The 26134-nt window shown below is 45.6% G+C and overlaps 4 protein-coding genes across 7 annotated transcripts in view; 2 read left to right on the top strand and 2 right to left on the bottom strand.

Moving 5' to 3' along the window:
- mgat4a (alpha-1,3-mannosyl-glycoprotein 4-beta-N-acetylglucosaminyltransferase A) overlaps positions 1-5337 on the top strand; it is a 37917-nt gene extending 32580 nt beyond the window's left edge. For both annotated transcript variants that reach the window (XM_035393299.1, XM_035393300.1), the window contains exons 14-16: positions 8-68; positions 1244-1356; positions 2839-5337. In XM_035393299.1, the coding sequence (XP_035249190.1) occupies positions 8-68; positions 1244-1356; positions 2839-2865 (201 nt within the window). In that variant the 3' untranslated portion in view covers positions 2866-5337. The remainder of the gene's footprint in view (positions 1-7; positions 69-1243; positions 1357-2838) is intronic.
- A 738-nt stretch (positions 5338-6075) lies between these two features.
- unc50 (unc-50 homolog (C. elegans)) lies at positions 6076-14430 on the bottom strand. Its single transcript, XM_035393301.1, has 6 exons — positions 14300-14430; positions 13190-13473; positions 11741-11861; positions 11107-11246; positions 9288-9395; positions 6076-8593 (listed from the first exon to the last, which is right to left on the bottom strand). Exons 2-6 carry the CDS (start codon positions 13467-13469, stop codon positions 8457-8459), a joined length of 786 nt encoding a protein of 261 aa, XP_035249192.1. The 5' UTR covers positions 13470-13473; positions 14300-14430; the 3' UTR covers positions 6076-8456.
- Positions 14431-14666: 236 nt separating this feature from the next.
- On the top strand, positions 14667-16860 carry LOC118213592 (cytochrome c oxidase assembly factor 5). The gene is made up of 3 exons (XM_035392566.1): positions 14667-14966; positions 15169-15252; positions 16140-16860. Exons 1-3 carry the CDS (start codon positions 14865-14867, stop codon positions 16179-16181), a joined length of 228 nt encoding a protein of 75 aa, XP_035248457.1. The 5' UTR covers positions 14667-14864; the 3' UTR covers positions 16182-16860.
- Positions 16861-16865: 5 nt separating this feature from the next.
- On the bottom strand, positions 16866-25404 carry si:dkey-4e7.3 (uncharacterized protein LOC402865 homolog). Of its 3 annotated transcripts, none has more exons than XM_035392563.1 (7): positions 25071-25404; positions 24136-24230; positions 23121-23323; positions 21854-22033; positions 21494-21605; positions 18521-18657; positions 16866-17827 (listed from the first exon to the last, which is right to left on the bottom strand). In XM_035392563.1, the coding sequence occupies exons 1-7, from the start codon at positions 25151-25153 to the stop codon at positions 17480-17482; spliced, it is 1158 nt and encodes a 385-aa protein (XP_035248454.1). In that variant the 5' UTR covers positions 25154-25404; the 3' UTR covers positions 16866-17479. The 3 variants fall into 3 exon arrangements, with proteins under 3 accessions (XP_035248454.1, XP_035248455.1, XP_035248456.1); XM_035392564.1 differs by lacking the exon at positions 25071-25404 and adding an exon at positions 24714-24858 and having other exon boundaries at positions 17480-17827; XM_035392565.1 differs by lacking the exon at positions 25071-25404 and adding an exon at positions 24351-24643 and having other exon boundaries at positions 17480-17827.
- Positions 25405-26134: the final 730 nt, after the last annotated feature.

Here is a 26134-nt window from a genome sequence, read left to right as displayed (position 1 = left end):
CACACAGGATCCTGGCCTGAAGAACACAGATAAATACAAACAGACGGAGGATCACTACTACAGAATCGGTGAGTGGAGGACTGGACTCTCCTGGATTTCTGTCTTTTTTGCGCAAAGTTAATCCAGATTAAACGTGGGAGGGCCCTGCTCTTTTAGGCTGCTACAGCACAGTGTACTCTGTCACTGAGTGGAGTTAAGTAAGGTACCGTGTGTGTGTGTGTGTGCGAGAGAGTGCGTGTGTGTGTGTGTGTCTATGAGCGTGTGTGTGTATGTGTATGAGCGTGTGTATGTATGTGTATGAGCGTGTGTGTGTATGAGCATATGTGTGTGTGAGCGTGTGTGGGTGTGTGTGCGTGTGTGTGTATGAGCATATGTGTGTGTGAGCGTGTGTGGGTGTGTGTATGTGTGTGTGTGTGTGTGTGTGTATGTATATGAGCGTGTGTGTGTGTGTATGTATATGAGTGTGTGTGGGTGTGTATGAGTGTGTGTGTGTGTGTGTGTGTGTATGAGCGTGTGTGTGTATGTGTATGAGTGTGTGTGTGTATGAGCGTGTGTGTGTATGTATATGAGCGTGTGTGTGTGTGTGTATGAGTGTGTGTGTATGTGTATGAGCTTGTGTGTGTATGAGCGTGTGTGTCTGTGTGTATATGAGAGTGTGTGTGTGTGTGTGTCTGTATGTGTATGAGCGTGTGTGTGTGTGTGTGAGTGTGTGTGTATGTATATGAGCGTGTGTGTATGTGTATGAGCGTGTGTGTGTATGTGTATGAGCGTGTGTGTATGTGTATGAGCGTGTGTGTGTGTGTGTGTGTGTGTATGTATATGAGTGTGTGTGTGTGTCTGTATGTGTGTGAGCGTGTGTGTGTATGTATATGAGCGTGTGTGTATGTGTATGAGTGCGTGTGTGTATGAGCGTGTGTGTGTGTCTGTATGTATATGAGCATGTGTGTGTGTGTGTGTGTGTATGTATGAGCGTGTGTGTGTGTGTATGAGCGCGTGTGTGTGTGTATGAGCGCGTGTGTGTGTGTGGGTGTGTATGAGTGTGTGTCTGTATGTGTATGAGCGTGTGTGTATGTGTGTGTGTATGAGCGCGTGTGTGTGTGTATGAGCGTGTGTGTGTGTGTGTGTGTGTGTGTGTGTGTGTCTGTATGTGTATGAGCGTGTGTGTGTGTGTATGAGTGTGTGTGTGTGTGTATATGTATGTGTATGACTGTGTTTCTGACAGCTCTCTGTCGTGTCGCTGCAGGTCATTTTGAGAAGGGCGTGGCCGAGGCAGCGGTGGATCCCGCCTTTAACCCCGTGGTGGCGCTGCGCCTCACCTTGCTCAAGGACTCCGCCGTGTGGGCCATCATCAGTGAGGTCAGCATCGCCGTGGCCAATCACGGGCCTGCTGCGCGCGTCGCCGTCCAATCGCACGTCGGCTTGCGCGTGTCATCGTCCGTCTCCTTGGTGACATGCAGTCCCCCTGTGTGAGCCCGTGTCTCTCCGCAGTGCTGGTTCAGGGTCCCTGAGTGTATGAGAGGCTGCCTGTTCTTTTTTTATCCTCCGTCATTAGTTTTCTCTCTCTCTCTCTCCGTTTGTATGGGCAGTAAAACTGACAGCTCCACTGCACTGGTGCAGCATCTCCTGTCCCATCGGGAGGGAGGGGGGGGGGGGGCAGATTAGATCTTTTTTTTTGAGCTGCTGCTCTCCCCCCTCCCGTCCCTTAGCTGATCAGCGCAGTCCCTGCATGCATGGGTGACTCAGGCAGCCCACAGGCCGGGGAGGGGGAGGGTGGGGGCAGCTGAAAATGCCCCCTCCCTCCTGTCAGAGTGACCTCTGTGAGCTCATTACCTGGGAAGCAGTCAGTGGTGCAGTCCAGTCAGTGGTGCAGTCCAGTCAGTGGTGCAGTCCAGTCAGTGGTGCAGTCCAGTCAGTGGTGCAGTCCAGTCAGTGGTGCAGTCCAGTCAGTGGTGCAGTCCAGCTGTGGTGTTCTGGCTTATTTCAGTGGATTAAAAAAAAAAAACATTTTGGCAGCTGTTAAAGGGGTCGTAACCCCCCCGATTAATGTTATTTTAAAAAATGTTTTTACTGAGCATTTTAATGCAGTGTGCTCGTACCCTTCATTATGAAATGGGTACAGTGCTGGCTCAGGCTCAAGTAATGGATCGATCGATTACTTGTTGGATACGTGCCGACTCTAATTTTACAAAAAAAATTTCATAAAGGCTGTTTGTACAACTACGTTTTAGACGTTTACTCCATTAATTTATCATACAGTATGTAAATAAAAGGAGAAACACATTAAATTAGAGGATATTTCTTGATCTAATACAAGGTGAATAAAGCAAATATATATATATATATATATATTTGAAAGGCACGTTCTGATTGCAGTTTTGCTTTTTGTTGGTAATGTCGTTATATAAGCGAGATGGTGTGGGAGGGGCTGAGCATTATGTAGTTTGAGGCAAATTTACTGCCCCCCGTCAACTGTAATGAAAACATTGGTTACAAAATATGTGATTCCTCTGCAATGGAAACATTACACACACACACACACACACGCACGCGCACACACACGCGCACACACACACACACATGCACACACGCGCACACACACACACACACACACACACACACACACACGCACTGACTCTCTAGGGTCACACAGCTCCTTATCTGGAACACTGGGTTCTTCATCAGAACTCTGCTGCGTCTTGCGAGGATTCTGTCTGTGCCTGACCATTATCAAATTACATTTCCTACCGCCCTCTTTCTCTCTGCTCCCCCCCCCCCCCCTCTCTCTTTCTGTCTGCCCCCCCCCTCTCTCTCTCTCTCTCTCTCTCTCTCTCTCTCCAGATCCACATTAAGAAGGTAGCAGGTTAGCATGCTCCAGTGAGGCCTGTCCAGTGGAGTGGCCTCTCTCTCGCTCTGCGCCTTCCCCCGACCCCCCCCCCCCACGGGCAACAGTGACCAAGATGGATCCCAGCATTCGTCCGTCACCTCCTCCTTTCTACCTCACCGGAATGTGGAAACTACTGAAAAAAAAAATCATTTATGAGGTTGGGGGGGGGAATCCAGGTAGAATCATGAAAAGAATTGCCCCCTGAATTATAACGCGTGCGAAACGGACGCGTGACACGGGTGAGACGCTAACTCGCGCGGTGCGTGAGGTCATCGTGAGAAAGGCACTGCACGTGCCCGCTGACCCCTGACCTCCCTGCTGATTGGTGGAGCAGCGGCTTTACCCTGGAACGGCAGGGAAGATGGGGAGGAGTCCTTGGGTATAGTTAATGCGCTTGATTGTGAAATTTTGAAACTGGACCCACTTGGAGAGTTTGTTTTTTTTTGCCCTCCCCCCCGTAACACTAAAGTGTTATGTAACAAGAACAAAAAAACTTCAGGAATGAACAGCTGCAGGCAAACCAAATTGTGGCTCGGATCCTAAAAAACGAGCCCAGCTTCTGCAGCTCCGTTCATCTTCAATCGCCCTTTTTGCCAAAGTGCTTCTTACGAGCGAAGCGATGGACGCTGTTCTGTCCGACTGCGCAGCTCTGCGGCTCAAGGAAGTGCAGCTGCGCATCAGAGATGACTTGCACAAACATTCGCTTCAGTCTTTTGTGTTCAATGCTGCGTCTGACAAGAGACCTTACATTTCTCTCTTCAGATTAACGGCATAACGCACAAATTTTATCGGGACATCTGCTGTTTTATGATCAATCAAAATAAAAAAACTCGCCCTTTTTGTTCTTTCCATTAAACGGAAGGTAAATATTATTCTCCTGGGGTTCCATGAAGGAAATCTTAATTTATTAGAAAATAATTTGTATGAGTAGTGATATGTTCTATGTTTTATTCCGTAAAAAAAAAAAAAAACAGTTCTACGTATTTAATTGTGTTGGTGTCTTAAACGGAAGGGAAGTTCCCTTTGGTCCCCTCGCGGGCGCTGTCCGGCGTGGCGCGAGGAAGGCGTATCGACACGTGTGCCTTAAACTTCCCAGGCCCGGAGTGCGCGGGGACCGCGGAAAGGAGCGTTTATCGGTGCGGAATCGTGCGACGGGGCTGTGGTCCACACAGGGCTGGAGCTCTCTGGTCATGCGGAGATTCTCTCATTTTCATCCCGCTTTTGAAATTTATCTCGTGGCAACGGCTCCATTGCGCTCGGTTTTCCGCTGATTCTCTTTGACTCGTAACGGCACGGTTTTGGCACTGGACTCTTTCCATTCAGGAAGTAAACAAAAATAAATGAGTGAAAGGAGGTGCTTCGTTCTGCGCCAGAATCCTCGGCAATATCTCTTTTAACTCCTTTTGTTCTTTGTCGCTTAAAGGAAAAAAAAAAACTTGATCATTTTGTAAATTTGAAATTCTCCGTTCATCAGTCACGTGATGTCATTTTCACAGCGGTGGTTTTGTTAGCTGCCCGGGCCTAACGAGCGTGTTGCTTTTAGTTTTGTTCCTAAAGTAATCGGTCAGTAATTTTCGTCCTCCTCAGGACAGTGAAAGAATGGGTTTGACAGGGAAACAAGGTTTCATTGCTACTTCTATGAAGAATACTATCTTTCTGTCACTAAAAATTTAGTTAAACGGGCATTCCTGTTGATTGTGAATGTTTTCCTGTAATACATGACTGAAAATGTATTTGAATTCCAGATACCCTGGATGCCTAATTAAGACACATTTTTTCCTCATTGATTACTGACATTTTGGAAAGAGATTGTAGAATAAGCGTAACATGGCATCTGTGTGCTTGATGTGGAGGGGATGGTTGTGAAGAGGCGAGCCTGTTTTGAGTGACAGGCAGACACACACACACACACACAATTGCTGTTTGTACACGTACACACACACACAGGCCTTCTATTTGTACACCCACACAAATAATTGTACACACTAGACCGGGGTACAAATATTTCAGCTGTAGATGTCAGCAAAATTTTAAACTAGACCCCTGAGAATTTTTAGTAAAGCACATTGCTAACCAATTTGGACAGCCATAGGGGAAAATTTCTGAACATGTGTGGCAGTACATATTTGCTTTTAAATTGTAAGTAATCTGCAAGAGTTTACTGGTGTCTTAAAATGTGTGCATTTCAAATATGTTTTTAATCTGGATCTGTTTACACACACACCACTATCTCTTGGATCAGGCAGCAGGTAACTGAAAGCTCAGCCTCGCCCCTTCACTCCACCAGGTGAACACCTGTGGGAGCGCCACACCCACCCCACTTCACGTCAGGCACACACACACCTGTGGGGCCTGGTCCTGCCCACAGTAGGTCATGTGCCTTCATCTGTGTGTCTGTGTAACTGCGATTGGACATGGACATGGTTTAAATAAAGAGGATAAATCTGGATGAATATCGCCACCCTGAGCTTCTCTTCATTGTTTTAATTTTTTTTTTTTACTGTGATTAAAAACCCTGATCTGTCTGCAGTTCTTAAGACAGGAGACTTTAATCATGCCCGGTAACTCTCCCTTAATAATAATCTGACAAATTAACAATAAGTTTATCGTTATCTCGTCATCGTTGCCGTTGCTGTTGTTGTAGTTCATAATGTGTGGCCTCGTCCGTGAGCTTTGCCACCTTCAGTGTGTCTGTCAGTATTTTAAAACACGGTGTGAAAATTCAAAGCTTGTGATGCCGCATTGCTACATCCCATTTTAAAATAAATTTCAAATGAGAAATACCATATGAAGGTTGATCGCAGTGGCAAAACATTTATAGGTATTATATATCTTCGTTTAATGAAGCGTAAGCATTGCTGCATTTGAAAATGAAACTCATTAAATAATTCTGTCAAACACAAAATAATTATTTTAAAAGCAGAGTGTGAAAGTGTCATTTGCTGAAATTTATATTATGCAAATTTGAATGCGCAAGAGAACTCTAATCAATACGGTAGAATTAATTTTAAGTTTTGTTTAAGCATTCTGTGATATTATGCAATATTTATCAGATATGTCTAGTTGGACTTCTGGATCAAATCCTATATATTATGCTTGGTGAAATAAATCCTCTGGAGACAATTTTTGGCTTATAATTCATTATGGAATGCAAATGAGGCACAGCATCATGCAAAAATAAATCATAGCACTGAAACATTAGATGATTTAATTGAGGATTATTTCCTACAAATACAGAAAAATTTGTCAGCAAACACAGTAATGTCGATCAAAATCTTCTCAATCAAAACATACTTCAGTAAAGTATGAGTAATTTTCTCATTTATGTATGCACAAAAATTACTTACTGATTGTATTATTACATATTACAGTAAGTAAACATTGCAGTGTAACGAACGACATACGCATGACAGCGATCATTTAGTGCTTTGCCTTGGCTGCATTCTACCACAGATTTTCTTTTACAGCTCTGCATCCCAATGTCCTCATTTGCAAAGCGTCTGGTTGCAGGAGAGCTGTGCCCTGGAATTAGGGAAAGTTCAGTAAACTTGCAGTACTCTACGGCTCCAGCAGAGGGCGCTGAGGCCACGGCTCTGCTCGCCGAAGTGGCGGCAGGTCGCTGCCCTGGCACAGCAGCTGACCGATCAGGTTTGTATCCACAGCGCAGAGGTTTGCCGAGCGTGTGACTTGCTTCGTTTTGAGCTCGGAGTCTGAGACGGTCGGTGTGCGCATTACTGCAGAAACGGGCTTCTCTGGCAACACACTCGACATGCTTTACTGACTGTACACGTGCACATGCAAGACGGCTTTATTCACCGTGTATTCACCCCAGTGCTGCCGTCCTGCACTGAGGCCTACATGCTGTTCGGCTGACTGCAGTCACTCCCCATAGACCAGGGATCATCAACTCTGGCCCACGAATCCAAATCCAAGCCCTGGTTTTCGTTTCTCCCGGGGTAATTAGTGCCACTGATTGGCCAGACTGTCTTCACACCTGACTCCCAGGCAATGGGAGGGTGGAAAACCAGCAATTCCCAGCCCTCGAGGACTGTGAGTTGCTGATCCCTGCCACAGACGTTATCAGCTCCAGTACAGCGATGGATGTGTTCTAGGGTTCTCATTCCTCCACAGTGTCCTGTCCAGAGCTTGTGTCTGATTGGACGATGCCTCGAGCTGCTTCAGTGCGAGGCTCCTCCTACATACAACGGTACATCTTTCTATCTCCATCGCAGCCTTGATCATGACCCCTGATTTCTTTTTCCAATGCCAGCTTCATTTTAACAAACTGCCAGACAGGTTCTGAAACCACTTTTGACTTTTTTTTGTGCTGCTGTGTCATGATTGGTTGGACCCAGGCATGATCACAAACATTTGAACACTGTTCTAACGTCAGATGGAAATTTAAGTTTTGCATTTCGTATGTAAGCACGGCATTTTTTTTTAAAGTAAAAATGATGCATGTCTGTTGGGCTCTGTGCTTAAACTACAGTGAGCACAGGTTTTACTGCCCTTGTAAAAACCTGTCATTTTAATTTGCAATTTTAGTGAGTTTTGCATCACTTTCCACCCCTGCACACCCCCCACGCGGACCATCCAATAACAGAGGTGTTCAGCTGACAATCTAAGTCTTCTTTTTTTACTCTCGCGTCAAGCAAGTTAGGTGGCTCCCTTGCTAGGAGTCTGCAGTGTTAAGCTCTTAGTGACCCCTAGTGGTTCATATGTGTATGACAACAACCCAAGGGCTTAGAACAGATTTCAGGCATCAGGAGCAACAAAAAAAAAAGGTTTTGGGGTTAAAACACAGGAAAACGTAAAACTTAAGAGAGATGATTTACATCACAGGTACTGTGTCACAGGTTCTCTCAATCAGGAACTGTGTTCCCCTGTCCTTCACAGGTCCTATAAAAAGCTCATTTTGGATTTCACAGACCTGGTACTCACACTGGTCTGTTGAAGATCCTGTAACATCAGTGTAGTTTCACAGATACTGCAACAATACGAAAGTCATCTTCCACAGATCACATAATCGCACGCAACTGCCAACCTGTCAGAGCTATCATTTTAAAATCCCCCCCCCCCCCCCAAGTGCAGTCACCTCTGGGGCGGTCCGGTAAAATAAAAGGCTCTTTATTGAAGGTGCTCTGACGGAATCAGGAATGTACACAGAGAGAGAGAGGATCTCCTGCACTGCGCCAAGACACCTCCACCTCAGCCCCCCCCCCCCCAGTCCTTACCCCTCCCTCTCAAACGCAGGAATTCCGAGCCTCGCTCATATCAAAAAACATGAAAAACCAAAAGGGGGGCGGGGGGAGGAGATTTCAATCAATACACCTTTCGAGCAATCCAAAGCTTTGATATCTACAGTGAGACTGTTATGTACAAGCATGTATGTACAAAAGGGAAAGGGAAAAACAAAAAACAACAAACCAACCCCAGCTCTCCAAAAACACACAGCAGGCACGGTCCAGCGGACCTCAGCGCCAGAGTTCTGCGGAAGGGTCCGGTCCGGTCCGGTCCGGTCCGTGGGCGACGGTCCCTCTACTGCACGCGGTGTCCGGTCCGGTCCAGTCCTCTACTGCACGCGATACTTGTAGAACCAGCAAAGGCCGCGTGTGAAATTCCAGCCCAGGCAGAGCGAGAGGACGTAGAGCAGAGCCAGCAGGGCGAACGGGTACAGGAGCACCACTGTGTTCTTCAGGAAGGGCAGTGCTGGGGGGGAGAGAGGGGGTGGGGGTCAGTCAGAGAGGGTCACCCTCGTTTCACACCAATCAACAGGTACTCTGGGGTTGTTTGCGTGGCAGTTACTAAGAAAAAACACTTTCACCCAGTTCTTTAATAAAAGTGAAACGGCTAAATTATTATTATTTTTTAATCGTCCAGTTCCTATGTAGTAATTAAAAGAACAATCCTTCCTCATTAATGACTAAGGCTGCTGAAGATTAACTTTCCCAACACATCAGCACAGGCCTGCAAACAGAGCTGATGGGACTTGTAGTCTTGTGTTAGGTTAAATATACATCTCATACGTCTCATTTCATCCGACATTGTGAACTGTACGGACCCCAGAGCTGATGGGACTTGTAGTCTTGTGTTAGGTTAAATATACATCTCATATGTCTCATTTCATCCGACATTCCGAACTGTACAGACCCCAGGCATTTCTACCATTTTAACACTTCTCTTAAAAAGCAAGTTTTTATGCTAATCAATGTCAGTATGTACAGTGAGTCGCCAATAGAGCGTGTAATCATTATTCATAGAACAGATGGTAGTTTTATTCTCCATGGTAACAGGGGTTGGTGTTTCATTCAGCAGATGGGTACCTACTTCTCCATGGTAACGGGTGGATGTTCATTGAGCAGATGGTAGTTTATTCTCCATGGTAACACGGGTTAGTACTCACCATTGTAGCCCAGGAAGGTGATGTAGACGTAGTAGCCGATGGCTATCAGCCATATTGTGTTCCCCACAAAGTACCCCAGGAACCAGTCAGAGTTTATGGCCACTATGTCTACGACACAGGAAGAGACTGGAGTCAGCGCGAGCACAGGAAACGTCCGTAAGTCACTATACATGCCCGTGTGTCTGTCTGTGTGTGCGCGCACGTTTTAGTTAGTGTAACTGTGTGTGTTTGGGTGCGTTTTAGTGAGCACAACTGTGTGTATGTTCCATTTTAGTGCTCTCCTGACACACTGATATAACATCTCAGCACTGGTGACTGCAGTCATTAACACAGCAAGTGTGTGAGTGTGTTTGTGTTTTCTGCCCGATGTGCTTTACGGGGACATTAAACGTGTTCCAGCAGGCAGGCAGAGTACGCGCACAGAAAAGCCATAAAAACAGCGTGGAGGCCTTCATCTGCAGTCTGGTGTACATAATGGGAGTGTGCACGGTTGGTCCTGAAGTGTTGGTGCTGTCGCATTAGTATTGCGGTGTTGGTAATGTGGTGTCGTTGCTGTTGTGTTGGTACTGCAGTGTTGGTGCTGCGATGTTGGTAATGTGGTGTTGGTAATGCAGTGTTGGTGCTGTAGTGTTGGTAATGCGGTATTGGTGCTGCAGTGTTGGTAATGCGGTGTTGGCAATGTGGTGTCGTTGCTGTTGTGTTGGTACTGCAGTGTTGGTGCTGCGGTGTTGGTAATGTGGTGTTGGTGCAGCAGTGTTGGTGCAGCAGTGTTGGTAATGCGGTGTTGGTGCTGCAGTGTTGGTAATGCGGTATTGGTGCTGTGGTGTCGTTGCTGTTGTGTTGATAATGCGGTGTTGCTGCTGCAGTGTTGGTAATGCGGTATTGGTGCTGCGGTGTTGGTGCTGCGGTATTGGTAATGTGGTGTCGTTGCTGTTGTGTTGGTACTGCGGTGTTGGTGCAGCAGTGTTGGTAATGCGGTATTGGTGCTGCGGTGTTGGTAATGTGGTGTTGGTGCTGCAGTGTTGGTGCAGCAGTGTTGGTGCTGTAGTGTTGGTAATGTGGTGTTGGTGCTGCAGTGTTGGTGCTGTAGTGTTGGTAATGCAGTGTTGGTGCTGCGGTGTTGGTAATGCGGTATTGGTAATGTGGTGTTGCTGCTGCAGTGTTGGTAATGCGGTGTTGGTGCTGCGGTATTGGTAATGTGGTGTTGGTGCAGCAGTGTTGGTGCTGTAGTGTTGGTAATGTGGTGTTGGTAATGCAGTGTTGGTGCTGTAGTGTTGGTACTGCGGTGTTGGTGCTGCTGCAGTGTTGATAATGCGGTGTTGGTGCTGCAGTGTTGGTAATGCGGTATTGGTGCTGTGGTGTCGTTGCTGTTGTGTTGATAATGCGGTGTTGCTGCTGCAGTGTTGGTAATGCGGTATTGGTGCTGCGGTGTTGGTGCTGCGGTATTGGTAATGTGGTGTCGTTGCTGTTGTGTTGGTACTGCGGTGTTGGTGCTGCAGTGTTGATAATGCGGTGTTGCTGCTGCGGTGTTGGTAATGTGGTGTTGGTAATGCAGTGTTGGTGCTGCAGTGTTGGTAATGCGGTATTGGTGCTGCGGTGTTGGTGCAGCAGTGTTGGTGCTGTAGTGTTGGTAATGCAGTGTTGGTAATGCAGTGTTGGTGCTGCAGTGTTGATAATGCGGTATTGGTGCTGCGGTGTTGGTAATGCAGTGTTGGTGCTGCGGTGTTGATAATGCGGTGTTGCTGCTGCGGTGTTGGTAATGCGGTATTGGTGCTGCGGTGTTGGTAATGCGGTATTGGTGCTGCGGTGTTGGACTAACGGTTGATGAAGAAGAGCTGCAGGAAGTGCAGGATGACCAGCAGGGGGTAGAAGGCGTTGAGGTGCACATCAAAGGCGTAGCCCCACTCCACATCGTAGTCCTTAGTCGGGTGCTTCATCAGGTATTTATTCGTTACCACCCTAAAGACGGGGTTTAGAGTAAAGACTTTATAGACATGCTGTACAAAAGCTTCACTATCACCTCTGTACAACAGACACAGCAGCCACTTCACAGAGCACTCCCGAGAGTGAAGAGAGACACTTTGCACCGTGTGTGTAATTTACATCATATTTACACCTGTGTAATGTACATTACATTACAGGCAGACGCTCTTATCCAGAGTGACTTACACAACTTAATTTACATATTTAAACCTGTGTGAAACTTACATATTTACACCTGTGTGAAACTTACATATTTACACCTGTGTGAAACTTACATATTTAAACCTGTGTGAAACTTACATATTTAAACCTGTGTGAAACTTACATATTTACACCTGTGTTTAATTTACTTGTTTACACCTGTGTGAAATTTGCGCATGTGCAGTTTACACGTTAACATACGCGTATGGATAAACATGAGTGATTACGGAGCTGGAATATAGAAACATAAACGCAGTGCACTGCCTCACCACATGAGGGTGGAGATGAGCAGCCCCACGCCGACGCAGTCGATGAACACCACCCAGAGCAGCAGCTTCAGCGTCTCCAGGAAGCCCATGTCCAGCACGAAGCCGAAGCCCACGGTGGACACTACGGGGGGGCGCGGGGGGGGGAGAAGCAACACCGCTTTCATTACGCTGTGTTTTATAAAACCATGAGCCGCACGGATGGAGAAACACTGTAGTTCCACCTTTCATTCAACAAGGAATAGCTAATGGGTGAAAGGGAACCATCTAAGAAGAGAATTTGGTCTGGGGGATTAAATTAACCGTGACACCATCATCGGCCATCCAGCAAATATTAGAAAGGCTGCTTTGGTTTCAAATGCCTTCAAAATGACACTCTTTGGGATTTGATTTTAGTCATGAAATGTGTTGTACGTTCAGTAGTCTCATTTCGAACTGCTTCCATCTGCTTTTTCAGCTGTTCATTTTACTCTCTTGTATGATTCCAATCATAGATGTCTCTTAAATTCTTCTCATCGTTATTTTAATGTCTCTCGTGCTGTTTTTTTTTATTTTGTGAAGCACTTTGTGCTGTACTGCTGGAAAGTGGCATACAAATAAAGTTCCTCTTAACTTTCTGGACTCCAAGCAGTGAGACCTGAGGTTCATTCCAGTCGCTTACTTTGTCCGCCCTCATCTCCTCGGTCATCGTGTCACCCGGAAACCCGCAGAGGTCCGCCATCTTTAAGGACATCACAATCCGTCCTTAAAGATGGCCGGCTCCCAGAGGATGCTTCAGCAAGGATACACAAGTGCTTCCTTTGCAGAAGTCTCCTCTTTAAAAACGTGACGTATAAAAGATCCATGTGTGGATCCACCTCTCTACATCTGCCACGTCTGTTGACGTGACTTCAAACTGACGCTTGACTGAGCAAGGACATTCCCAATACACGTTGCCTCGATTTCTCCATCCTCACATCTCATCCTTGCATCCTTTCCTCGCGTCCCTGGTTGAGTGGAGCTAAGGAGCGAGAATAGTACTTAAAGAAGACGTGCGAGGAACGACCATAAGCGATTTTGGGATTAAACCCTTATGGTCCAGAGCTTAGCCTGTGCTTTTACTGAGACACTCTGTCCCCCTCACGCTGAATGAGTCCCTGTGCACATCTACCTTTGGTTCACACTGAGGAACGACACGGGGAGGGGGAGGCGGAACCGAGATTGCATGACATTGTGCAGACCATCACAATGCTGGTGCATGCCCCTGTGATGTCACACCCAGAGCCTGTCTCACTGACGTGAACAATGTTGCACTTGCGCCCCCAGATGTGGTCGGACCTAATCTCTGAGACGTACTCTGAGATAAACCATTTGACGTGAGGAGGGGGTGCAAGTGTGGATACACAGTAGGACTGGCTTAAGAAATCAAGCCACACCAACACAGGAAAGGTGGGGGGGGGGGGTGGCACTCACCGCACAGCCATATGCTGAGAAGAACCAGGAAGGCGGGGTCGTCGCGGGCCCACTGGTCCTTGGTCTGTTTCCTGTAGTGGAAGTTTCGGTAGACCCTCTGTGGGGAGGTGAACAGGTAGAGCATCTGCCAGCCGGCGAACTCGAAATCCATCTGCCGGAAGCGGAACAGACGCCGCAGGTACTTATAGCGCTTAGCGCCCGCCGTGTGGCGCGCGGCGTCCCGGGCGTCCCGACTGCCGTTGTCCTGGTGTAGGGGCGAGTAGGTGGTGGTCGGCAACATTGTGCTACAACGGAGAATGACACAGGGAGACAAATTTAGTGTTTCAGTTTACGTGCTGTTGGATTAATGCTCTTTTGTGAATACATTTCCTTTGCAGCATTAAACAGATGCCGACATTTTTACATTTTACGAATGGGCTCTTGTCTGACACCAGTCCCGGTCTTAGTTCAACGTACGATGCACAGGACATAGCTCAGAGACGTGAAGGCGATTCCCTTAAGTTCAGGGGGGCTACGCATCGCGTAGCCTTTGCCACATTTGTACAGTCAGTCTGCAGACTTGTATTTATAATTATTATTAACAGAATCTGCAACGAGTGTGTTTTAAGTCCGCCCTAGTACAGAGAGAATACATAGATGACGTAATGTCGTAAGTGCCAGGCGAAATTCCCTTCTAACTTCTATCATTTTTCTATATACAGCAATGCAAGCTAGCTGACTACTGTATTCACCTAGCATTGCCATTATATAGTGGCTAGCTAGCATACAAACTCCATTTAGGTTTAGTTAATTTTGCGATTATGTGATAGAACCGGCGCTCGGGACCAAATCACGTTGACGTTCTGTGCTACCAGCAATAACTGACGTGCTACGACACAACTAACAACAGCATCTAGCTCGTCAACAGTCCAGTTTACACTCACTAACAACTTATTTCTGAACCCCCACCATTATTTTTCTACCCTACTAGCCAGCGTTATTACAAGTTAGCTTTACTGGCTACACAGCCATACACTATAATTCGACTGCCTCGTTGCTGTTCCACTGGCCAGCTAGCATATAATACTCTCGTGATGAATAATAACCCATAACTGTCGATTTGAAACTTACCTGCAAATATAGCAGAACCACCGAACTTCCTAGATCGCTTTTTAATAGGGAAAACTCCAGCCCTGTCTCTTCTTGCTTCTGTGTTCCTGTCACTAACCGAACACGTCGGCAGTGATGTCAGCGTCGACACTCTGCATGCTGGGAACTGTGGTTTGGAGTTTAGTGCAGGAAGAAAATAAAAATGCTTTTAAAATACGAAATGTATATTGTTTCTGAAAAATCCTGACCAAAGGAACCAATTCATGACCGTTTTCATATTTTTCATATGGCGTTATAAAGATTTGAATTAATCAAGATCCTACTAACAATTGGGAGGGGGAATATACCCGGAACTATATATATGTCTATGCCCGGAACCTTTAGGGTGCACACGCACTTCCTCTATCCCATGATGCTTTGCGAACAGTGAGATTACATGGCTGTGTTTTTCGTAACAAGCTTTTTGCTAGATGTTTCGTTAGAAAGCTAGAAAAAAAACTAATGGGTTAGTTCCTTTACAGTAGGTTTCAGGTTATTGTCATATTCAAATACATTAGATAAAGTGACATTTGGTCGTTTATGAAAAATGCCCAAGTATTACGAGGAAAAGGAAGAAGATAACAGAGCATGTTCTGGAATAAGAGAGGACTTCAAATCGTGTCTCCTTCAACACGATTGTGTTTTGAAGGTAAACCATGATATAGTTCTATTTGTAGTTGTTAGTATGCTAAATATTGTATTTAATATAGTGTAATTCTTACAACCAACCAGTGCAAGGGGCGCTGAAGCTGACGTATGTGCATATTTACTGAAGTTCATGCTTCTTAGATCATAATATGAATGACTTATTTAGTTATGTTATTTTATTCTCTTGTGATGTCCGTTCCCAGGAGGGGAAATCACCAAGTGAATGTCTGAAGGAAGGCCACTGCAAAGCTTTGCAAGTGTCATTTTTTGAGTGCAAAAGGTCAATGGTAAGTGCACGCCTGTGGGAATTATTTTTGCCACATGAGGGCGACAAAGGATCTATGTCAAGAAGAGCGAAAAAATACATTATTTAAATACTGTGTACAGATCACCCATACCATTTTAAACGCATAAATATAAACTTTAATTTACTGTAGTGTATCAACTTGTATTTACAGTAAAATTGGCATAATAGCGCACTGTAATTATCTGGGCTACATAATATTTGGAAACCCACCGGTTGATCATTTTGTCCAGTCCGAAGTTGGTCAGTTTAGTTCAAAATTTCAAATCCCCCAAACCCACCCAGCCAAATTTCTGTCTGTGCCTTATGAGGTTTTGTTGCGTCTCAAACTGCTTTTGTACCGTCTTGACAAACTATGTTATCTCCATTTGTCCTGTAAAAGGTTTGTTTGCATAAATCAGCGCTGTTTGATTCCTCATCTGCGAGCCGCAGTGTCCGCAGGTATTCGTGCCAACCGTGCGCTGCACCGCCTGATTTTGACTAATTATTTCGCCTCCTTGCCTAAGTTCATTAGTGAAATCGGGCGTTGCGCACGGTTGAAGCAAATACCTGCAGACACTGTGGCCGGCAGGACCTGGAGTCGAGTAGCCCTGGTAGAAATTAAGAGCTTCTGTGGATAACACATGACTTGAGTACCTCAAAGGATGTGGAATGCTTCAACTGGAGCGCACTGTTAGGGAATGACTTTTACAGTACACTGCAGTGCAGCTGAGATCTGTATGAGATCAAGGACTAGATCCCATATAGATCCAGTATTTCAGATTACTTTGTCATTCGTAAGATGTAACTGACAGCATACATTCTTAAACTTTTTAGATTTTTTTAGGCCTTTAAATGAACATTCTGTATTCTTATTTTTTGTTTTTTCAGCTCGATACCAGATCACGATTTCGAGGACGAAAAGGATATTGACCAATACCAGCACTGACCTGAATACTGGATTTCATTGTAAATAATATGTATGACTTGAAGCGAAGTTCATTTTGTGCCCAATAGGGCACGATCCCCGCAGTGAGAGATTTTAAAAAAAACAAGCGTTTTCTTTTATTTTTCCACACGTTTATGACTTTCTTTTCTGATGTGAGGGATGTTGAGCGCAGCTCCTCGTTAAAAATAAGGGACGGCTGAGAAAATGAATCGAGCTACAGCTTTTTATTTAATGTAAAAATGCTCCTCTTGACTACAAAACCTGCATAATGGGAAACAGTTCATGTGATGGCCTATGCGTGCGTGCCTTCGGCATGAATAGATGGCCTACTTCTGTTTCAGCTGTGGAGAATTCCACTAGCGACTGGAAATTCCACAGAATGCCACAAGGGGGAGCTGCTCCTGCCCTGAGCCCAGCAGTACTGAGAATGATACGTTCAGAGTGTTCTGATTTTATTGTTGTCATGGGGTTTTCTTGAATCCAAAGTACCAGGGGGCCTCGGTTGCACAGTAAACTGGGGTGTTCTGTGATTGTGGCTATAGTTCAGGTGCTTGTACAGCTATGTTCAGGTGTGAAATATTTCAGTTCAGAGTAATGAAGGTGTTCCTGTTCTTCTGGTTACTGCTCTGTAGTATCCTTTTTAAAATAAAGCACTGAAAGGAGAAACCTTCAGACTAAGATTAATCTTTATTCGGTGTAAAACATTTTCACAATTTTAGAAATGCATTCAATGAAAAAGCCTACATTTAGCAATTCACTGACACTGTGTTGTTGAAGACACACATGTCCTTGGCCTAAAAAACAATCTTCATATATTTGTTGCTCTCCATGTTATATTACTGCTCTGAAAAACCAAAGCCGTGGTCTGGAGAAAATCACGTATCATGATGTGCGTCTTATAGAAATCAAAAACATTTTAGTGTTGGCTCAGTTCTTCAATATTCTGAAACTTCTGTCATTCTTGGAATGTTGAGGTCCATGGTTATTAAGCTGCTGTAAAGAGTTAAATCAGTGACTGGTACCGTACACATTAGAAAAAAAAAAAAAAAAAAAATGCTAAACATACGTTAGTTATTTGGTTGTGCGCATTGAACTGGTTTAGACACACATCTAATTAAAATCAAGGATGAAATGGAAAATTTATGGAAAACATACAAGGGTACCTCACCAATGATCTAATGCAACACGCATCTTGGCTAACAAGCGACAGTCCAGATCAACTGTAATTCAACCGGCCTTGTTCAATCGAGGTGTCGCTATCCTGGCTCCCTTCCACACGGCCTTATTTCAGAGCGGCCATCATTAAGGCCTTGAACCTCTCCAGGTCGGCCTCCTCCAAGACGAAGGCCTTGTGTTTCTTCTTGAGCAGTTCCAGATTGTCCAGCACCATCATTCCGCGCGTGTGAGTGCCCGTGAGCTCCACGGTCACCGCCACCCGCTTGCACGCCGTCACGAACGCGTCGTCGATGGCGGCCGCCATGGCGTAGGAGTCGCAGGACACGAAGCCCTGGCCGCCCACCATCTCGTTATCGAAATGGCCGCCGCAGCACACCTCCATGCTGTGGCGGAAGATCTGCTTCATGAAGCGCGCCTTCTCCGTGTCCTGGGCCAGCCACCCGTGACAGAATTCCTGAGGGGAGGAGACAGGGAGGAGAGGATGAGGGGCGGGGAGGAGGCGGGGAGCAGCGGGGAGGAGGCGGGGAGCAGCGGGGAGGAGCAGGGAGGGAGAGAAGACAGGGAGGAGACAGGGAGGAGTAGAGTGGAGACGAGGCGGGGAGGAGAGAGGGAGGAGCGGGGAGGAGATGGTGAGGAGCCGGGAGGCAGAGGAGACAGGGAGGAGAGAGGGAGGAGTGGGGAGGAGATGGGGAGGAGAGAGGGAGGAGCGGGGAGGAGATGGTGAGGAGCCGGGAGGCAGAGGAGACAGGGAGGAGAGAGGGAGGAGATGGTGAGGAGAGAGGGAGGAGCGGGGAGGAGCCGGGGACACAACACTGAGAGACTGCAGGCCTCTCACCCAGTACCCATTAAAAACCAGCCCTTCTGCCCTCAAATTGAAACTCCATGTTTTCTTCACCTGTACTTTTTCCTTCACCCGTAATCCCTGCTGAAGTTTGGGCCCTAAACTGGCACCTTGGTAGCCTATGTGGTAACCCAGCCAAAGAGTATAGGTCAGCATCTGTGGTAGATTATACAACTTCCTGGCATATATACACAGTTACCACATGTTTGTCTCATTTCCCATCTACACAGACCCTCCTCACTCAATCATTAAAAGATTCCCTTTCACAGGAAGCAGTAAAGTTAGCCCTCTGGTAGTGCCACTCACCCAGGGCAGTTTGCTGCGACAGGTGAACTCCCAGGTCGCAATGTAGGTGGGACACAGGAACTCATTAAGCACAACGTACGCGGCTTCCGGGTCAGCCGCGAAGTTGAACTCGGCACAGACTGTGGTGTTTCCTCGAGCTGTACACACACACACACACACAAACGTGCATTATCTGTAAATCAGCCACGCAAAACCATCACCGTGACAAAGAACTGGCAAGACTAATGGGAGAGCAGAACACGATTCAAGGAGTTGCCATGTGCTGTCAGATACGGACCGGCTTGTACCAATAAGAAGACAACTAGTACCAAACTTTGATTCAAATCTCCAAATCTGTGATAACATTATAGCTCCTGGCGCATTACTAATTATCAATGTGTATTAGCATGTACGCAAACACAAAATACGCAAGGACCAACAAATTGGCTAATAGAAAAACCATGTAAACTAACTGGTGCACAGCATATGAAATGCAACTTTTAGGTTAGCTCCCAGTGAAATCATGTGTCGGAAAATTACGTAGGTATTGGATTTCATGAATTTTTAAATGGACCAATATATTACAATTACAGCTGGACTCAATTTTGAACGTCATTAGCCACGCCCACTTCAAAAACGTGCTTGAGTTTGAAACGATTAATCAATCCATCAGCGGAGAGGGGCGAGGAAGAATATACAAATAATTATTTTTAAAAAAGAAGGACCACAACCTTGAGATTCTGACTGAGCATACCGTGTGTACCGGGAACAGATAAGGAGGAGCAGAATTGACTGAGGTCGGCAGAAGATTGAGATGTGGTCTGAGAACTTCTGGCGAGTTGGACCGCTTTTGGTGAGTGACCGCAGAGTTGACACACAGCTATGATGCTACTAGCTAATGTTAGCGGTTACACGTCATAAGTGCAGCTGAAGCTATTTTCCCTCTTTTTTCCCCCCAGTCAGAGTACTTTATAGCGCGTTTTTTTTTTTTGCATTGTGTCCGTTTTACTTCACTGCACCCTGCCTTTAGAACTAGTTTAGGCCTACATGGTTTTGATCATCACCATTGTAGCCGTGCTAGTCCAATCACCTAGCTAATTGATGTCTTGTTGCTCATATTGATAACTGTTGACGCTGTTTCTGAATGTACATTGTGTTTTGTGGGTTAAATGGTTGTAGTATTTGCGTTTAATATGAGCACAAAGACAGTAATACCGCTCACAGAAAAGGCCTTGCCACTTCAATTGACTGCAATGGGGGGAAAAAACCTATCGGGGGCAGTGCTGAGACATTGCCAAACACATTTGTATGGGTCTCAGAAGTCTGACGTAACGCAGAGCAAAACCTGTACCCATATATGCATTTCCGGATCAAAGCATATTTTATCTTTGGAGAAAATGAATGAGAGTTTCACAACCGTCCCTGTCACAGTCTGTGATTTAAACTGGCGTATAAATCTGTCCGGACGTTTTTATCCGGACACATGTCTCTCTTAAACGGCACTGGGTCCAATGAATTCCAATGCCACTTTGCAACCGATAAAATTATTTTGCGAACAAGGTAACACTGCTGCTAACTTTATTTACGTCACTGCTAGCCTGTGGGCTTTTCAAGGTGGTCGGAGCTACTGCTAGCCAGCAAAGATATTTAAAGAAAGTACTGGAATAACTTATGGGAATTACTAACGAGAACAGCAACAATAACAACAACAAATATTTACAGCGATATATACAACTGTCAAAAACAAAAAAAGTATAATTTATTACACTATCGGATAGACTAACACCAAACCGTTTTTCTCATGTAAATGGTAGTTGGAAAAACAGCTGTGTGTGATGTTGTTCAACTGTTATGGTTTTCATATAGTGCTCTTACTCTAGACTAATTATTTGGAGTCAAAAGTAACACTGACTTTACTTTTTTAGTACGGGGGCATATGTACGTAGGCTGTGTTAATTTGTATGTATAGAAGAACAATGATTTAATATTTTGTAGGCTATATGTTTCACTATTTTTCAGTAGTTCTTTGGCAGTGAGCATCTAGTGGTCAGTGAGCATCTTGCCCGACTGATACTGTTTTGTCTGCCGTCTTGCCTGAGGTCGTTGTCTGTGGCCACTTCAACGTCTTAGACTTATTTATTTATTTAATGTTTATTTGATAGGGACTTGACAATGCTTTCCAGAGATCTGAAGCAGTTTAGTTTGAGGAACGATTCCGTGCTTTCGCTTTGGTTCAAGGTTTGAATGCTTCATTCGTTTGTCAAAGAGAGAGCCATTGCATCTTCTCAGCCAAGCAGTTGTCTTATCACAGCTGAACATGATCCTGAACTGTATAGGCCTACGTGCTGTGATTGATCGGAGTAATGTGGGCCTTGGCAAAAGGATGTCTTAAATTGTGATTGGCTGGACTAGACAAATAAATGCAAGCGACAGGCGATGCACAAATATGAATCGGCTAAATTTATTTGTGGATCAGCTGCATTTATTTGTGGATCATGAAGTAATTAGCGATATCAAGAGTAATAATGACTAGCAATAGGATGAGGTAAGATGAATTCCCATCTTAATTCTTGATCCAAGAAGAATTTGGTCTTTTGATTGGATTGTGTTTTCTCATTGTTTCTTTTTCCCCACTTTGGAAATGTATGTTTACGATCACACTGATTGCGGTAGCCTAACAGTTGCTATAGTTGGCCAAACCGCCAAGATGATTCTCGATCTGACCGACTTCTGCTACGTTCGGCTTCTTGGCATCTCTAACAGGGTTATGCGTGTCCCTATTCACATTTTCAAGGTGGTGTGACTTCATATTTCTGCCCTTGCAGCTAGGAGAATAAAAAATAAATAAATAATGGTCCAGGAGTCCAGCATTGCAAATACCTCAAAATAAGACAGGACAATAGCACTTTAACACCATTTGTACTATGACAGCCAATCACCATTCAGCACCACAGAAGTACAGAGAAAAGGATGAAGGAAGGATGGAGATCTCACAGTCAGTGTTGCCCCCCATGATGTACAGGCTCTTGAGTAGCTCTGGGAATGTGGGGTCTAGCCTCACCGCCAGGGCCAGATTTGTCAGAGGGCCAGTGGCCACCAGGGAAACCTGTTATCCAGACAGGGAAACACGCAACGTCCTCGTTTAAGTTACTAGCTTAAAGCGAGATTCTCTTGACTCATGCACAGCACATTGGTCACCATGGGCAATATACTAACACATGAGTAACAATGAATAGCCTGGTATGTCACATGACCTGCATGCATGCATGCTGGGAGAGATTCTGAGCAGAATCCCTTGGCTAGCGGAAACTAATTGGTGTAGATTCGAGTGCTCGGGTACTGCCGGTCGCCCACCTCCCCGGCGTGCTCCCTGGCGATCCGGATCATGGCCGCCACCGCCCCCTCCTTCTGAACCATCTCTGAGCTGGGAGCGTGGGAGTCTGGGGCGTCTCCTAGCCCGTCCTGCCCGTGGAAGTGTCCCGCGCTCAGGGCGTTCCCCAAAATTGGTTTGGAGGCTCCCCGGAACACTGGAATCTGGAATATGGAACCCCCGGAGATATTAGAACCCGTTCTGCCTGGAGGAGGGGGAGGTGGAGGGTGGAGTTTGGGTGTGGGGGTCATGTGAATAGAAAACTGCCTTACAGGACAGAACTTTATGAATGAATGACAGAACAGAAGATTCACTAAAAGCCACTTGATAACATTGCAAAGAAACGGTTGCTTGGCTGCAAAAGAGGAATGTGGCTGCATTCAAAAAGAAAAAAAAAATATGATGAGGAAAGAAATTAATTTCACACATTGTGGATAAGGAATGTCACACAAAATACCAGAACGTGTAAAAGCAAGAAAATTAACAGCACTAGATCCACTGGATCTGAAGCCAGGATAGACTGCCTGGGGTCCCAACATTTATACATGAACAGAACCTGATCAGATTAGTCCCTAACCCCCCCCCTCCCCCACGACCTCTGAATGGAGAGATCTCGGAAACAGTTATGAGCAGGATAATGTTTTCCCTTTACACTCCCATCGAACACGAGAAACAGCTGGTTTAAAAACCTTCTTCGTATTCTGTTTGTCATGTGATTTATTCTGCTTACCAAAGTAAGACAATCACATATCACATGCTTCCACTGGGCAGAAAACACAAAACTCGAATTGTCTGACTCCTTTAGAAAATGCGATTCCACACACTAACCGTAAAAACAAGTTTTGGAAAAACACGGCACAAAAAATAAAACGGGCAAACACCTGGGCCTCTTCTCATTTGCGCAGACTTATTTTCCAGGTTGTCCTTCATGTTCAAAATGAACACCGCATGTACTTACTCCATTCACACCACTGTTAGACGGTTAACATGTAAACAGGGAAGTAACAGAATTTCTGAATAGCTGGCTTTTGTGGTCAGTAGGATACAAATGACTGACGCGCTTGTAAAGTATGGTCTGCTGCGTCCACATTACACCGAGCACATTCCCACTTAAACAATTATTATTTTTTTTAACTGTGAGAATGTGAGCAGTCGTGCATATTGCATCTTTAGAGAACTAAAACAAGGCTTCGTTTGCTGCCAGGCTACGAACGAACCGCGAGGAGCATCGCTTCGGGTTGGCCCCCGTACCTCCAGTCGCCCGCAGACTTTGAGCACGCGCAGCGAGTTTCTGCAGACGTTGTCCACGGTGGTGTTTCCGCTGACACAGGTGATGCCCAGCACCTGCACGTCGGGGGCGGCCAGCGCCATCATGATGGCCTGGGCGTCGTCCACCCCACAGTCCACATCCACCAGCAGCTTCTTCACCATGGCGATCCCAGTCCCTGCCCTGGCTGCGAGGGGGGAAAGGGCCGGGCGAATGCACGCACGTTATGGCAACCGAAAACAACATCGTGCGTCCATTCTTTGCTTTCTAGTTCAGTGCTAATGGACGGCAGTGTAGTATAATGGGCAAGGAACTGGTCTTGTAACTATATGATCACAAGGTTGGATTTCTGGGTGGGACACTGCCGTTGTACCCTCGAGTAAGGTACTTAACCTTCAGTATATATGTATTCAATATAATGTAAATGCAATGCAAAACTTGTGCAAGTCGCTCAGGATAAGAGAGTCTGCGAAATGCCTGTAATGTAATCTAACTTAATGCAGTTAATCAAGGTCGAAGTGTATTGCCGCTGGACTAAATCAAAAGCCTGGACCCATGCCGGCCCTTTTCAGTGACATCAGACACCCCATGTACACAGTCCACCACGAGGTTAACCCGGCTTCTTAATGTTCATTTTTCTGAAACTTCTTGCGGCTAATAATGTGCACGGACGCAATAGAAACTTGCAACAGTTGAAAAAGAAGAACCTGATTTACAGAAGCAATAGTGTATTTCAGTAACCGAAGAAGCGTAGCGGGTCACGTGTTCTCTCTGGGACACGACAGACATTAGGCTATCTATGCAGGCGTATCAGCAGGAGTGAACTTCGCCTTCAAATTTATGGACATTACTATTGCAATGACGGAACGGCGCCGATAGTCCGCGTTTTAAACCTAGTGTTTTTGAAATTTGAAATCCGACGCCCAAGACAGACCCGTCTTGCATTATTCTGAATGAAGTTGTGACACGCCCTTTCTCGTTAATGAAAACGTAACTTACCTGGAGTAGAGTAAGACTGAGTTCGGCTGCTAGGTAAACCGGCGTAGATCCCTTGATTTCCGACTGTCAGTGAACTGTTCCAGGCTGCCGCAAACCTTTAAGCCGGTGGTAGGGCAAGGGGAGGAGTCAGGATCAATAAAAAGAAATGTTATGTCAATGGCTTTTAATTTTAATACTGACTGAACCTGTACATTTGGTTCAGCACACGGACTAACCATTGCGTGTGTCATTCGCAGCGAAAGTCGATGTATGATGTATGCTGTGTGCAGCCAATGTGAACCCTTTTGCGTGTTGCTGTCAACACGACCCGATAGCCGAAACAAAACTTTACTGTAGCCTAGCCTAGTGGGCAAATCTGAATGTGAAACTTTAAAGACCGATGAGCTGCATAGCTGTAAATCTTTCGAGAGGGCATTCAATCATTTATCAGTAGTCGGCTAAATCAGTTTACAGCTCGTTACACAATCTCCGAATTAAAAATGAACCGAGCTCACTCGTGTTCAGTTGTGTTCTGTGACTCCCCCCCCCTCATCAATTCAGCTGTCTCAGCAAATTACACAACGCAATTTGAATCATACCTGCACGTGTCTAGAAGCTCCCCGGTAGCCTAATCCTAGATATAGTTTATATTCGGATTTAAGACGCCATTTTGGGAAAGGCTTAAATTGCAGACAAAAGCCGCGTTTCCACTGCATGAACTTTACCCCGGAACTAGGAAACTTTTGAGGAACTCAGTGCGTTTCCAAAGATAGCCAGCGTCCCCTCTCTAATATCTTTGGTTTAGCTCGTGTCTCGGCGTGCAGACATTAGATGTGGGCTCAAATAGGGTACGGTAGTAGTAGATATGAGTTGTAGCCTGTAGCTTTCTTGGAATAAAAAAAATCCACGAATTTTCAAAAACATTTTAATTCACTGTGGAGTTTTTTTGTGCTTACCTGCAGGACCTTTGCGAGAAGTGAGATTGCATTGGCGTCCACAGTCGCGTTCCGTAGTATCTTAGAGCCATTACACATGCCATTCAACATGAGCGCCGACAACCCAGGACGAGAACGAAGCGTTGCTGTCCGAATGTTGATTTTTATACTCCAGTTCTGCTTCAATGTAGGCCCTGTATCTCCTGCATAACTCCTTGTGCCCTTTAAGTCGTTAAAATGTTTCAGATGCTTGCGAGGAATCTTATTACAGTTCACGTGAAGACTCGGGCTACAAACTGCAATAAAAGGTGGGAAAAAAGGACACGGAGTGAGGTCTAAATTAATCTTTGTGAGCAATATGAGAACTGGTTATCTGTGCGCAATAAAGCGATCCATCATTGCGCACAGATATTACAAAATACTGAAGGAATCTTGACTATTGAAGCCTGTAATCACTCATTACTTTGGTAATGGACTTTCAATAACCTCTTACCATGGGCGTGCGTTACCGAGTTCATGTGGTGTGAATTATAGGCTTCGTGCCCATTCGTTAATTGTCTCAGTGCTTGTGAACATGATTTTTACATGCTACGGTCCTCCCGTCATACATTTATTGTAGCCTGTCACATGACATTTGTGCTAGATCAGAATGATCAGTCTGTCCTTGGAAAAAAAGCACTCACGTTATTCTGTTCCCCCAACCCCCCTACCCTCCCCTTTTCCCCACTGACCTGAAATGAACATTCCCTCCAGGCAAGGGCACCATTTGAATAGATATAGAAATACACATAAATACACACCCCCCCCCCCCCCCCCCCCCCCCCGGCCCCATTTATACAAAACAGGCCAAACACTCCCCTCCCCAATAATACAGTATGACAATGAAAAAAGATAATTTCATGTAATAAAAATAGGTATTTCATGTTGTGATTGGGATTGAGCCAATCAATGTCTTAAAGTACTTTGTCTGAAGAATGCCCGAGAAATGATCGTTTCAGTGTTCTAAAAAAAAAAAAAAGAAAACACATTTTCTGGTGGGGCATGCCCGCCCTATGATTGCGGTTCTTGGGGTCTATGCACCCCCT

Source organism: Anguilla anguilla, chromosome 15 (genome assembly GCF_013347855.1).
Source record: "Anguilla anguilla isolate fAngAng1 chromosome 15, fAngAng1.pri, whole genome shotgun sequence".
NCBI classification, from domain to species: Eukaryota; Metazoa; Chordata; class Actinopteri; order Anguilliformes; family Anguillidae; genus Anguilla; species Anguilla anguilla.
The sequence above is the reverse complement of the archived record's forward strand: the minus strand, read 5'-3'. Positions and strand labels throughout refer to the sequence as shown.

Bases quoted from the DNA above. Each gene is read 5' to 3' on its own strand.
- unc50 (XM_035393301.1), bottom strand. From the start codon at position 13,469: ATGTTGCCGACCACCACCTACTCGCCCCTACACCAGGACAACGGCAGT. The intron at 9,396-11,106 runs GTTAGTCCAACA...CCTGTGTCGTAG, and splicing joins GCAGCTCTTCTTCATCAACC to ACATAGTGGCCATAAACTCT. The intron at 8,594-9,287 runs GTGAGTACTAAC...TCTCCCCCCCAG, and splicing joins CACCTTCCTGGGCTACAATG to CACTGCCCTTCCTGAAGAAC.
- LOC118213592 (XM_035392566.1), top strand. From the start codon at position 14,865: ATGCCCAAGTATTACGAGGAAAAGGAAGAAGATAACAGAGCATGTTCT. The intron at 14,967-15,168 runs GTAAACCATGAT...GTCCGTTCCCAG, and splicing joins AACACGATTGTGTTTTGAAG to GAGGGGAAATCACCAAGTGA. The intron at 15,253-16,139 runs GTAAGTGCACGC...TTGTTTTTTCAG, and splicing joins TTGAGTGCAAAAGGTCAATG to CTCGATACCAGATCACGATT.
- si:dkey-4e7.3 (XM_035392563.1), bottom strand. From the start codon at position 25,153: ATGGCATGTGTAATGGCTCTAAGATACTACGGAACGCGACTGTGGACG. The intron at 23,324-24,135 runs GTAAGTTACGTT...CCCCCCTCGCAG, and splicing joins TCAGTCTTACTCTACTCCAG to CCAGGGCAGGGACTGGGATC. The intron at 17,828-18,520 runs GTGAGTGGCACT...TCCTCCCCTCAG, and splicing joins GTCGCAGCAAACTGCCCTGG to GAATTCTGTCACGGGTGGCT.